Source organism: Miniopterus schreibersii, assembly GCF_964146895.1.
Source record: "Miniopterus schreibersii genome assembly, chromosome: 11".
Taxonomy (NCBI): Eukaryota; Metazoa; Chordata; class Mammalia; order Chiroptera; family Miniopteridae; genus Miniopterus; species Miniopterus schreibersii.
In genome coordinates this window covers 12,363,510-12,375,954 of record NC_138111.1, presented here as the reverse complement: position 1 = coordinate 12,375,954, position 12,445 = coordinate 12,363,510, and the positions used below count along the sequence as shown (strand labels likewise).

The 12,445-nt window shown below is 49.0% G+C and overlaps 1 protein-coding gene across 4 annotated transcripts in view; it reads left to right on the top strand.

Moving 5' to 3' along the window:
• ASTN2 (astrotactin 2) overlaps positions 1-12,445 on the top strand; it is a 694,556-nt gene that overhangs the window by 295,405 nt on the left and 386,706 nt on the right. For all 4 annotated transcript variants that reach the window (XM_081150627.1, XM_081150626.1, XM_081150624.1 and 1 more), the window contains one exon: positions 9,186-9,353. In XM_081150627.1, coding sequence (XP_081006753.1) covers positions 9,186-9,353 — 168 coding nt within the window. The remainder of the gene's footprint in view (positions 1-9,185; positions 9,354-12,445) is intronic.

The following is a 12,445-nucleotide window of genomic DNA, read 5'->3' as shown; positions in this document are numbered from 1 at the left end:
AAGAGGGAGATGAGTTTGCTCAAAGTCACACAATTGCCAAGCAAGATCTTTCTCACTCTAGAACCTCTAATACCTTATGCTGTGAGGATGAAGTGAGATTTAATCTAAAGGTGATACACGGTGTTTTAAGTATTGAACAGAGCTTGCCTGTGACTGAGGCTCATTAGTGCGGCTCAGGTGAAATTTGAAGCACTGTTGGAGAGTGAGGGGAGAGAACTGTGTGGATCCCTTCTTTTCTTTCCGTTTGATAACACTAAGGCAGTAATCTTCAAATAGCTGAAAGCATCATTTGTCTCTCCATCCATCCATCCATCCATCCATCCATCCATCCATCCATCCATCCATCCACTTATCCATCCATCCATCCATCCATCCATCCATCCATCCATCCATCCACTTATCCATCCATCCATCCATCATCCATCCATCCATCCATCCATCCATCCATCCATCCATCCATCCATCCATCCATCCATCCACTTATCCATCCATCCATCCATCCATCCATCCATCCACTTATCCATCCATCCATCCATCCATCCATCCATCCATCCACCCACCCACTTATCCATCCATCCATCCATCCATCCATCCATCCATCCATCCATCCATCCATCCATCCATCCATCCATCCATCCATCCACTTATCCATCCATCCATCCATCCATCCATCCATCCATCCATCCATCCATCCATCCATCCATCCATCCTATTTTCTCATTGCCTGCTAAGTGCCAAATACTGTGCTAAGAAACAACAAACTGAAAATGGGTTAGACATGGGCTGTCCCTCAGAAAGCTCACTCTCTTCCAAGGTCAATCGACGTCAGTAATTCAGCGTGCCCCAAACCTTGCCATGTGGGGGATACTCAGACAGTGTGCGCCACACTGCTGTGCATTAGTACTGACCCTGATGTAAGCAGAGCGGCACATATGCCAGGCCTTTGGGGACAGCAGGGGTACAGGCCACTCCAGGTGAGAGGACCAGGGAAGGACAGGGCTGCCTTTTGCTGGCTGGGTCTGAGAGGATAAGTATGGGGAGGAAGATGCCCCGGAAATATGGAAACAGCCAGAGCAAAGGCAGGAGGGTGGGCGGGGAGTGGCACCCGTGGGAGGAAGTAGCAGGAGCATTTAGTCCAGGGCTGCCTTTCTCCCACCAACGCCTGTCCTGTCCCAAGAGAGAGAGAACATATTCCCGAGGTCTCAGGGACAAAGAAAGAAATAACAAGCACATCCAGCCACCTGCTATGTGTGACTCAGTACGATAACTTTATATATATTCTATCCTGTGTTCCTCCCCAAGCCCTGTGAAGTTGTTGGAATCATACTAACAGTAAGAGCAGTAGGAGCACCAGGAGCAGCAGCAGTGGTCTCATTACAAAAGTAGTGCAGGAGTGAGTGAAGTAAGTCTTAAATGTGCCTTCCTTCTTTTGTATTCCTGGTTCTAGTCTGTTAGAGGAAATCCTTCCAGAATTGTCGCTCGTCCTACACACAAACACACACACACACACACACACCCTCATCTGCCGGCTGTTTGTTTGAAACCTCAGATAAGATCCTATTATTCTTGGGCAATGTGCCTTCCTCACCGACCACCTCAGTGTGCCTTTGTGCACAGGAGAGGGGACAGGCATTAGTGTCCCCGCTCTATAGAAGAGGGGCCCCGAGGCTCACAAAGTCAAGTACTGGGCGTAAAGTTGGCCAGCTCGTAAGGGGCGGGGTTGGGGTTCCAACCAGTCCTGTCTGGCTCTAGAGCCTGGTGCCTGCGAGCTACACCCCACCAGCCTCTCTGGAAGCAGAATGAAAAATTCACCCTTCAGGTCTCATAGAGCAGAAACTCGGGCCTCAGCCTCCTGCATCCTGTCGGAGCCTCATAGACCTTCATTTGGCCCTCGGATAAAACTCTCACCTTTCTCTCCTTACCTTTCCCGGAATTCAGAGCAGGGTTTGGCTGGTGAAGGGCTGATTGCCACGAGTGCTGCACCATGGCAGAGCTGCAAAACCTCCTTTATTATGTTGCTCCAGGTACCAATATCAGAACATTTCGGCAGCTGTTCTCATCTGCGCCAGGCAGTGAAATCTGTTCCATCCACATAACTTGAAACCTCTGATTTTTGGAAGCTTTGCCCCCGCGTAGTCCTTGGTAGCATCATAAAACAATTAGATTTAGGCTTCGCATTAATTTGAATTATAGTCCAGTTTCCAGAAAATATCTTCTGGAAATGTCATGAGGATGTATTACATGTCTTTGGAGACATTAAGTATTGAATTACAATATTATGTCACCTTCCCCCTGCCATTTCTCTCCCTCTCTGTCACACACTCTTACCATGGTCTGATTTATGCTTCAGCCACCATGAGAAGCTGAGTGCTTAGAGAAGTAACTGGAGATGGATATTGACAGGCGCCAAACACGCACACACGCGCGCACGCACACACCCGCGCACACACACGCTCGCACACACCCTTTACCAGTGTGCATGCGCTTTCCCTGAAGCGGGAGGAACCGGAGGCAGCCGGTGTTGCAGACTGAGCGCCAGACGCAGACACAGGCAGCCCGAGTTCTTATTTGGAATCAACTTCCTAGCTGTGCCATTTAAAACATGAATCTTTAACCTTCTTGAACTTCCTTTTCCATAAAATGAGTATAAAAGTAACACCTGCCCTCCAGAGCTATTTCTAGGGTCAATTAGATTAATAACAGCTGTAAAAAAAAAAAAACAAAACCATTTGGTCGGCACATCCAATAAGTCAGGTTCCCACCCAGTCGCCTTTAATATTCAATGCAAAGGCTGCAAGGTCCCATTCATTCTCTTTTAAAAGAAGAGAAATAGTAAGCATTTCTCAAGGGCATTCCCATATAATAAGTGGTAAGGGCACTTTCTGAATCCAGGTTTGCCCATTCCAGGGCCTGTGTTTTTCCCGCCTAATTTATTTCTGGATGAAAGAGAGGAGAATGGGAGGCTAAAGATCTAGAGAGAAAGGAACACAGGTACGTGCACACACGTGCGCGCACACACACACGCACACATGCGTGCGCAGCGGTGAGAGACACAAAAGCCGGCAGGCCCTGGGGCCTAGTGTGGTCAGTTGACATTGAACCCACGATGTATTAATGAAACAGATCCAGGAGGTGTTGCTAATATGATTATTCTCAGGGCTCACAGTTGTGAGCCGTCTTTGCCAAAAAGCCCCTGACGTTTGTGCAGATGTTTTCGGAAAGGTAAAAACAAGTGTCCTTTATGGAGGAGGGTGGACCCCGAGCAGCGGGAACAGGGCAGGGGACGCAGTTCAGTTGGTGGATCCAGAAAGTCACGCTGTGCGTTCATTCATTGGTCAACCCCGTCAGCCGGTCCAGTCTTAGCCACACGTTGCGTGTGTGCATTACACACTTAGGAGCCAAGCATTGTCCTAGGGCCTCGGCAATGCTGCCGAACGCCTGCGGCACATCTTGAAGTGGGACCCCTCGTCCCTCCCCACCCAGCTCACCCGGGGCCTTGTGAAGATCAGAGGAGATGCTGCTGGGATAAGACGAGAATCGGCATAGAGGGAACGCGTGGACCCTCTTTTAAAAAGCCACTGGACTGCTGCCTTGTTTTGCCTTGTCACTTGCATTTCCTTCGCACCCGTCACCAGGACTGCACGTTCATCCTCATTTGCCGCCGCTCCCTCTCTCTCACCCAGTGACGCTGGACATGCTTGGAACCAGGCCAGGCAGCGGACGGGAACCTGGGCATGTGCCTTGACCGGGAGTCAAACCCACCACCTTCCGGGGTCCTGGAAGACGCTCCAACCAACTGAGCCAGGACGAGAGAAGTACTTTTGGCCAAAAAAATTCCCCCGAGCTTCCCTTGTGAAGACCGTCTTTCAGTCCTGTGCATAACCTTCCGTTCCTCCGCTCCCCGCTCAGCACCGTGTCCGGAGACTCCTCTGAAGCCTCTGTCCGTAGCTCTCAGAGGCCCGCGGCACGATGCAGGGTGTCACGAAGGGGGTAGAGCCTCCGTCTGGCTCTCGAGGCATCTTGTCTGGTGGTGCCTCCTTCTGTGGTACTTTCAGTTCTCCTCTGTAGCTTTCTGTTTCTTTGGGGACCGTTGTGCCTCTGGCTTTTAGAGAACACTCCGGAGTGGCCTGAGCTCCCCAGCTCACCCCTGATCTATGCCGCACAATTACAGGAGCGGGCTTATAATCAATGTAATTGAAGATCAGGGTTAATGAGGACCTCCGCGCCGGTGCAGTCCCCTGAGCAACGCCGAGCTTCAGATGTAGATAAGGAAATGATTGGGCTGAACTGAAAATCCATTTGGCTAATTAGATGATGTATAGTCCCACAAGCCAGTGGGAGAATATATATAGATATAGATATATATTTTTTTAAAAAAAATAAGGAAACATGACATTTTAAAGTTGAGATTTTGGCAAAGGTTCGTTTCAGAGTCCTCACTCTCTGGGGAGATTGATTTGAGCACAAAGAAGAAATCTCAGAGCTCCCAGAAAAAGGTGGGAACTTTCCACCAAGAAAATAAAACAGGGGTCTGTTGGAAAACTAGAGAAATATGAGACACATGGAATAATGCATTTTTATTCATTTCCTATGTATTTATTCCCAGAGTAATGCTCGAATTTAGCCAGAGAGAGTTGCATGCCTGCCACTATTTAACCTTAGCTCCCTCTCTCTCTCTCTCACACACACACACACACACACACACACACACACACACACACACACCCCTCAACGTCTCCTGAACATCTGCTACACCCTAAGCACGATGGAGACTGCAGAGTAAAATAAAGCATGGCTTTTACCTTCAAGAGATGTGCGCTCTAGATGAGGGGGCAAGAAAGGGGGATAAGAAGTACTCGCCCTTCCCCGTAGAGTTGGCACCTCTGAAGTCCCTTCTTGAACCTTCAGTTCTCAATGGGCAGACACTGTATTTTCCTCCTGCGATCATCCAGACACTGGGGCAGGGCGCAGCACATAGTAGGTCTCCTTTTTGTTAAAGGAAGAATATATGGATGGACGGACGGACGGACGGACGGACGGATGGATGGATGGGTGGGTGGGTGGGTGGATAGATGGATGATTCTGCAACATGGAGCATATAGCTATGAGTTGAGTGGAATACGTCCTAAGTGTTAGAGAGATTAAGAGCACCATGAGCAAGCCTGAAGGCGAGCCTTAAGATACAAATGCCACCTCCATGTTTGCCTCGCTTGTTTTACTCCTTCGTGTCCTTCAAGGCCCAGCGTCTAGACCAGCATTGCAGAGGTGCCTCTCCGCCCCCCTTTCTTCAGGCGGTTCGCACCCCGCGCTCGGTTGTGCTGCAGCTGTCTAGGGACACATTCGCTCCCCCTTGGTAGTCCACCCCTTTCGTGACAGAGTCAGTCTTTTTCTCATTCTCTGCCTATTCCTTGAATGGAGCCTCGGGGACTGTATTTTCACAGTTACCCCCTTTCACCATCTGATGTGCCATCCCTGCGCCCTGTAGCCTTGCCTTGTCACACCGCGTCCCTCCAGCATCTCCACCTTAATTGTCCACATCACAAGCCCATCAGGTGAGCGAGAGCTCAGGAGCCACGATAGTGAAGTTCAGGTTTCGGTTTGGAACAGGGGAGACTCTGAAGGGCTGATTTTGTATTCTGGCTGTCACAGGATGAAGTGAATTAAACTTTGGGAGCCGCGTGGAGGCATTTCTGCTTCACAATCTCATGACGAAGGGAGTCGAGCTTCCCTCTAGTCAAGCATGGAACTTTGATTTCATTAATTCACTCCGCAGACACTCACTCAACTTCCAGTGTGTGCCAGACATTTTACTGAGGGCTTGATTGAGGAGGACTCATGAATAACTCATGACCTCTTCCCTGTAGGAAATCACAGTCTATCAGAGAAAGCAAAAGCCCTCCCACGCGATAGGATATGCACCAAAGGGGGATGCAGAGGAGTGGGAGTTCCACAGAAGGTTCTGTTGAGAACCCAACCAAAGCCCCAGATTCTCAAGACGGCCCAGAGCAATGGGCGGGTCCCAACTCCGGATGCTGAACAACCTGGGTTCAGTTTCTACCATGGCCACTTACTAGTTGTACGAATTTGGTTAAATCAGCTTCTCTCTGAGCCTCAGATTACCTTATGTAAAATGGAAAAATATTTATCATGCAAGGCTCTTGTAAGGACTAGTGAACAGGACGTAGGACACATTCAGCCCAGGGACTGGGACAGAGAGGGTGTTCAAAGGATCGTCACTCTCTTCTGCCATGAAAGCAACCGTAGACCTTGTTAGAGTATCTTTTTGAGGAAGTTGAGGAGTTAGTCCCTTCCAAAGAAACCCACATTTCTCATACTTGAGAGAGATCTGTTAATTGGTATTGCATTCAGAGCGTCCAAGTTTGTAAGAAATCCAAATGGTAGTCAGAATAGCTCCTGTGAGTTTTCACTATATGCCAGGGACTTCACATATTATTGTGAATATCATATGGAGATGTGCTGTGTCCAAATCTCTCGTTAGAACTCTTTTTCCCGGCTGCCAGGATTGTTGGTGGTTGACCACTCACTCCAAGTCTTTCTTGCAGAAATGTCCTCTGTGGAAAGGGACCACTTTGCCCAAATTATGTCTCTTCCCTGGGGATAGCCCACAGCCTGTGACTGGCTAGTGCTGAGGGACAATGGCCTGATATTCTTGTCTTGATTTGGAAAAATCTGAAGGACCACCCCAGCTCCAGAGCTCCCTAGGAGATGAGCTGAGGTCTTTGCTGCAACTGTATGTCAATCCTACTTCTCTCCTTGTCCAGCCCCACTGTGCTCAACCCTTTGCAAGGGGGCACCTCCACGGCCCCCTGCCTTTGAGTCTGGTTTCTGGGGAATCGGACCTACGAGAAATGCACTGTCTCATTTAATCTTTATATTAACCCCGTGAAGAGGGAATTGCCATTCCCACTTTTCCCAAGAGATGACCGAGGGGTGCTTTTCTTGCCCAGGTTCCCAGAGCTGGCGAACAGCAGCGTGGAGGCCCGAATGCATGTCTCGCTGCCTCCTTTCTCTTTGCGGCTCACTGTAGCTTTCCCCAAGTAGTGGGATTAGCCCAACGCAGCCCTGGGACAGAATTCAATATCCATCCCTCAGCCTTCAGTGAGAATAAATACAAAAATTCCCCCATTTAAACAGCATGACTGTGCTTTTTAAAAGAAAATTCTGTAGTCGATAGTGACGTTCGGCGTCCTACACGAGGACCCATGCGACATGTTTCTGCTCGGGCTGAGCTCCAAAGGGGAAAATACGGCTTTGCGGGTAGATTTGCATATCTTCCCTTGCCAGAAACCTGAAATATGGGATCCAGCAGACTTCTTCTTTCTTGTTTGGCTGCCAAAGATTTCAAGGCCGGCTTCAAATACGGTCATTTTCTTATCTCCGAGCCTGATGCTATGTACCCCTGCTTTCCCGGAGACTCCTCTTTCCTTCTCACCCAAAGCTGCACTGCGCTTTTCTGAAGAACTTAGTCTGCAGGGTGACAGAAACCATGGCACCTGTGTGAGTCAGGAAAGAGCATTGCCTGCCATGCCCCTGGCAGGGAATCTTAGATCCTCAGGGCAGCCGGGGAAGGTCTGATGGGATCCCGCGTCTCTGGCCATTGCCCACTGGGCCACGCAGGGCACCGGAGCCGAGGGAGCCGAGCCGCCGGCCAGCCAGCTGCGTGTGATGTGACCGACCCGACCCAGAGGCTGCTCTCCAGCCCCTGTGATGCCTCCTTACTGAGTCCTTCCTTCGGCAATTTGAATGGCAAACATGGAAAGGTTTTGTTGGTGGACAGTGAGGAAGGGAGAACATGCAGGAGAGAAGCCGAGGCATGTTAGTTATGAAATGATATAAGGTCTCCTGCCGCCGAGATCCCTAGATCTGCAGAAATCCAGAACCGCTCTCTAAGGCCAGCTTTGTGGAGTCTGGTCCTATCTGAACCTTTTGTTCTCCCTGTAAAATTTTTCTTTTGGTATATCGCTAAATACATGCACTACCATTTACACCCTGTATGCAGCCATCCCGAGTGGGTGTCAGTTCCTTGCCCCCCAGAGAATATATGCATGTGCATATATGTATGTAATCCATATAGGTGTGCATATATATATACACATATGCATATATGTATATGTGCTTACATATGTATATACATGTGTGTGTGTGTTAAAGGGGAATGTTTTGGAACGTAAATTGCAAAGCAAGCCAGGGTCTTTAGATTGGCCTACACAAACTTTCAATAACAAATTTAAGCCATTGTTCAAAAACTGGTTGATTACAATAAAAGTCTGAATTTTCAGTCTCTCCTGAAGAAAATCTGAAGACCTGCCACCTCTGGCCACTTGGCAAGAGCTGGCTGCAGCCAGGTTGCAGCTGCTTCCTTTGTATAGAACCTGCAGTGCCCCGTTCACCCCAAGCTCCACCTTCCCCTGTTGTTTCCCAGCACCAAGGCATTTTCATTGTACAGGTGCTGCTCTTTTTCTTAGAGGTGCTAGAGATGTCTTTGAATCTCCCTGCCTAATAAAAACAAACAAACAAACACCAAGCTAAGCCTGGAAGCCTGGAAGCTATGCTATTTCCCTTACACTCAACTGGTCTCTCCCATCGACCCACCCACCTGGCCCCTGTGGAAATCAGTGACCCCTGCTCCAGAGGAGATGCCTAGATGACGGAGACATTAACATTCCTTTTCTTTTAAATTTTAATATTGAATCATTCTTTACTAGGACAAGTCAGATACTGGCAAAGTGCTTTATCTACATTAACTTATTTCCTTCTCACAGTAACCCTATGAGGCTGGTTCCATTAATATTTCCATTTACAGATGAGGTAATCAAGGCCCAGAGGCATTGAGTGACTCTCTGCAAATCCATGGCTGGTCGGGCTGGATGAAGGATTTGAACCCAAGCCTCACTCAGTCGCAGGGCCTGACTTAATCCCTAAATTGAACTGTCTCTCGTGTCTGATTTGTGTCTGTCTCTACTGGCTGCTGACCCCATGATTGGAACATTGTAAATGCTTTGTGAATGTGTACAGACAAGTGAGAACAGGGATCTTTGGTATATGTGGGGAGGGCGGTGACTTGTATGTACCTGTCCGTGTTCCTGGCCTGCGGTTCAGCAGGAAGCACATCTGTACTTGAAACCAGAGAGAAAGTAGCTGTCTTCTTCTCTGTTTATCTGTAGGGAGCAGCTTTGTGGTGAGCGAAGGGAGCTACCTGGACATCTCCGACTGGCTAAACCCCGCCAAGCTGTCCCTGTATTACCAGATCAACGCCACCTCCCCATGGGTGAGGGACCTCTGCGGACAGAGGACAACAGATGCCTGTGAGCAGCTCTGCGACCCAGAAACCGGTGAGCCATGCGGTGGGGCTGGGGGCAGAGGGAGGGAGGCTGTGGGTTGGAGGATGGTCTGTGCTCCTACCTGAAGAATCATGGCTTTTGAGCGATTGACAAGTGGTTTTCTGAGAACTTTCTCCCCTGCCAGCCAATGGCAGCACACAGTTTAAGCACCAGTTGGATTGATGGCATTGCTCTGGCTGTTTTGTGGCCAGTTGACTTAGGGCCACTCAAGGACACTATGATTCTAATCTAGGCAGGAGTTGGTAGAGGCTTGGGCCAAGGGGGTTAGGGGAGCAGATGTAAGAAACAATTCAATTCCGGATATTTTAGAGCATAGAGTTGACAGAATTTGTTACTGGATATGGGAGGTGAGAAAGCGGAATCAAAGGCGATTCCAAACTGTTCTGTCTGAGCAGCGGGATGGATGGATTTACCACTACGGAGCCAGGAGGTGCCAGAGGAGGGTCAGGGTTGAGGTGAGGGATAGCACAGGAGCTGTTTTGAATGCAAGTTTAAGATGACTTCTGAACATCCAGTAGAGAAGGAACATGGGCGTCCGGGTCCAAAAGTTGAATACAAGGAAGAGATCTTAGCTGGAGACAGAAATCTGTGAGTCAGCAACATACGGGTGACCTTTAAACCCAGGAGACACTGTCTTCTTTATGGTAAATGGACAATACCCTAGTCATAGCTGTTGCTCAGTAAGTGGCAGTTCTTAATGTCCACAAACAGGGAAACAGGAGCCAGGAAGAAGAGACTTGCCATGGTCACAAAGCAAGTGAGAAAAGAGCTGGTGCTGGAAGTCCAGCTCTCCTTGCTCCCTGCCGGCCCTCTGCTCCTTCCTGCCATCTGTGTTGGTCTATTTTCTCATTCCTCTCTCTCTGTTAACAAGAGCCCAGTGATCTTTCCTGGAAAACTCAGGGCATGGATGCCCTGGGCCTGCCTCTGCGCGGAGCCGAGGGGTCTCGGCGGCCCAGTGCCCCCTCAGTCCATGCTCTCGCCCCCTCCTCTGTGGGCAGGAGTCCAGAAGTAAGGAGAGGGCTCCTCCAGGCTAGCCCTGTGTCTCTGCAGTGCCGGGCCATGGTTTTGCTTTCTAACCTCCGTTCTCTGGTATTGTTTAGTTGGGAACCAGTTCAGACACATTTTTGTAGCCTTTACATAGGCCTGCTGGGGAAGCTGTTTGGAAAATGCAGTGCAGCTCTAGTGTACCCTTCGAGCAGGTGGCCCCTCTTCTTTCTCCCCATTCAGACACTTGGGCTTTAAGGCACCGTCACCCTAAGAAGTACCCCGCTACTCTTGACACACACACACACGCACATACACACGTTCTGGATTTTTCTCACCCTATAGCCAGGGAAACCTTGTAGAATCATGTGCCTCTGGATCTGGTCCCGTGGGTGCTGCTGCATTTTCTTTCTTTCCTTAAAAAGGAGGCAAGGCTACTGGTGGGAGGGAACAGGGGTGATCCTATGCTTTGCCCCCCTCCACGAAACCCCAGCCAGGCGAGTGCTGAGTGCCCAGTGCTGAGGGTCTGACCTGGTTTCTGCTGCTAATCAGCCTTCAGGAGCACGTCTGTGGTTTCTAATGATCTTTTCCTTCAGCCACAGGCTTAAGGGCATAATTCCAAACAGTGGGTCATCCAGGGAGCAGGCATGTGTTAGCCAGATTTGAAAATAATCAGCTCTTCCACCAGTATCCCCTAGAATTAAACACACTCACGCTCACACAGGCACACACACACACCTTACAGCTGCAAATGTCAATAGAATCCACTGACCTTCTCGACTTTATTGCTGAGGATATTGCTGCCCAGCGAAGAAAGGTGAGAGGACCAGAGTTATACCCCCAACAGATGGCAGAGCCGGATTCAAACTCAGGAGTCTGTGCTTGTCACCACTGTTTCTCAAGCCTCAGCAGGTCCAGAGCAGGGCCTGAGGTTCTGCATTTCTAACGAGCTGCCAGCTATCGCTGATGCTTCTGGCTTAAAGATTACCCTTGAGTAGCAAGGCTCTAATCACTCTCCCCCCCCAAGTAGTCCTCTCATTTCTACACAAGCAGTAAAAGGCCCAGCCACTCTCTCTGTTAATTTAATTATTTGGCAGAACCTCTCTCACTTATGTCACCTCATCTCCTGCCCCTGTTTGCTGGGTGCCCAGGGCTCCAGGAACAACAGTACCTGCCGCACCCTGAAGACACCGTGCCCTCTCAGGGTTCGCCCCTGAAATAGCTTTCTTCCCCTTTTACTCTATTGATTATTTTTATTTTCATTTAATTCAACCTAAATATCCTTCTTCCTAGAGGCATTCCTGACTCACCATCTCCAGTCTGGAAGGAAGGAAGGAAGGAAGGAAGGAAGGAAGGAAGGAAGGAAGGAAGGGGGGAGGAAGGAAGGAAGGAAGGAAGGAAGGAAGGAAGGAAGGAAGGAAGGAAGGAAGGAAGGAAGGAAGGAAGGAAGGAACTTTCCCTCCCCATGCTCCCTGAAGCAATTTTATACGCCATTATTTAGTTTCTTCTTCCGATTAAATATATCCCAGCTCTAGAGGAATCGGATCACCAAGAACTGCCCACTAGCCAGTCCCTGGGCCTCTAGGATGCTCTGGTCTCACCCTTCCATTCACCACCTCTGCATTCTCCACTCTGCCCATATTCACAGTGTCCCCCAACACGCTTACCTCCTGACTAAGCTTCTGTCTCTTCCCTCCACCTCAAATGCGTTCCTTCATTAATTATTTACCTTCCAAAATTCTATTAACTTAATCATCTTTCATTTCTTCTTGGTGAATGGATGACTTCCACAGTATCATCAGAGTTCTCTATTGATTAAAATCAGTTGTTTAAAAACTTGCCTATCTGCTAAAGTGTAACCTCCTTAAAGCCAAGGACTATATCTAATTCACCCTTGTATCCTTCCCCCACCCCAATGCCCACCCAGAAAAGCGCCCTACTGTTGTTACATCTCACTCAGAGCATAAATGGACGGGACTATCTATAAGTAAAGAGCAGACATGGGCACATAAGATCCCTGCATAGATTTCCATGGGGCTTGACTCAGACCCACTTTGCAAAATTGACTTCAATTCATTAGATTCAATTCAAGGAAGATT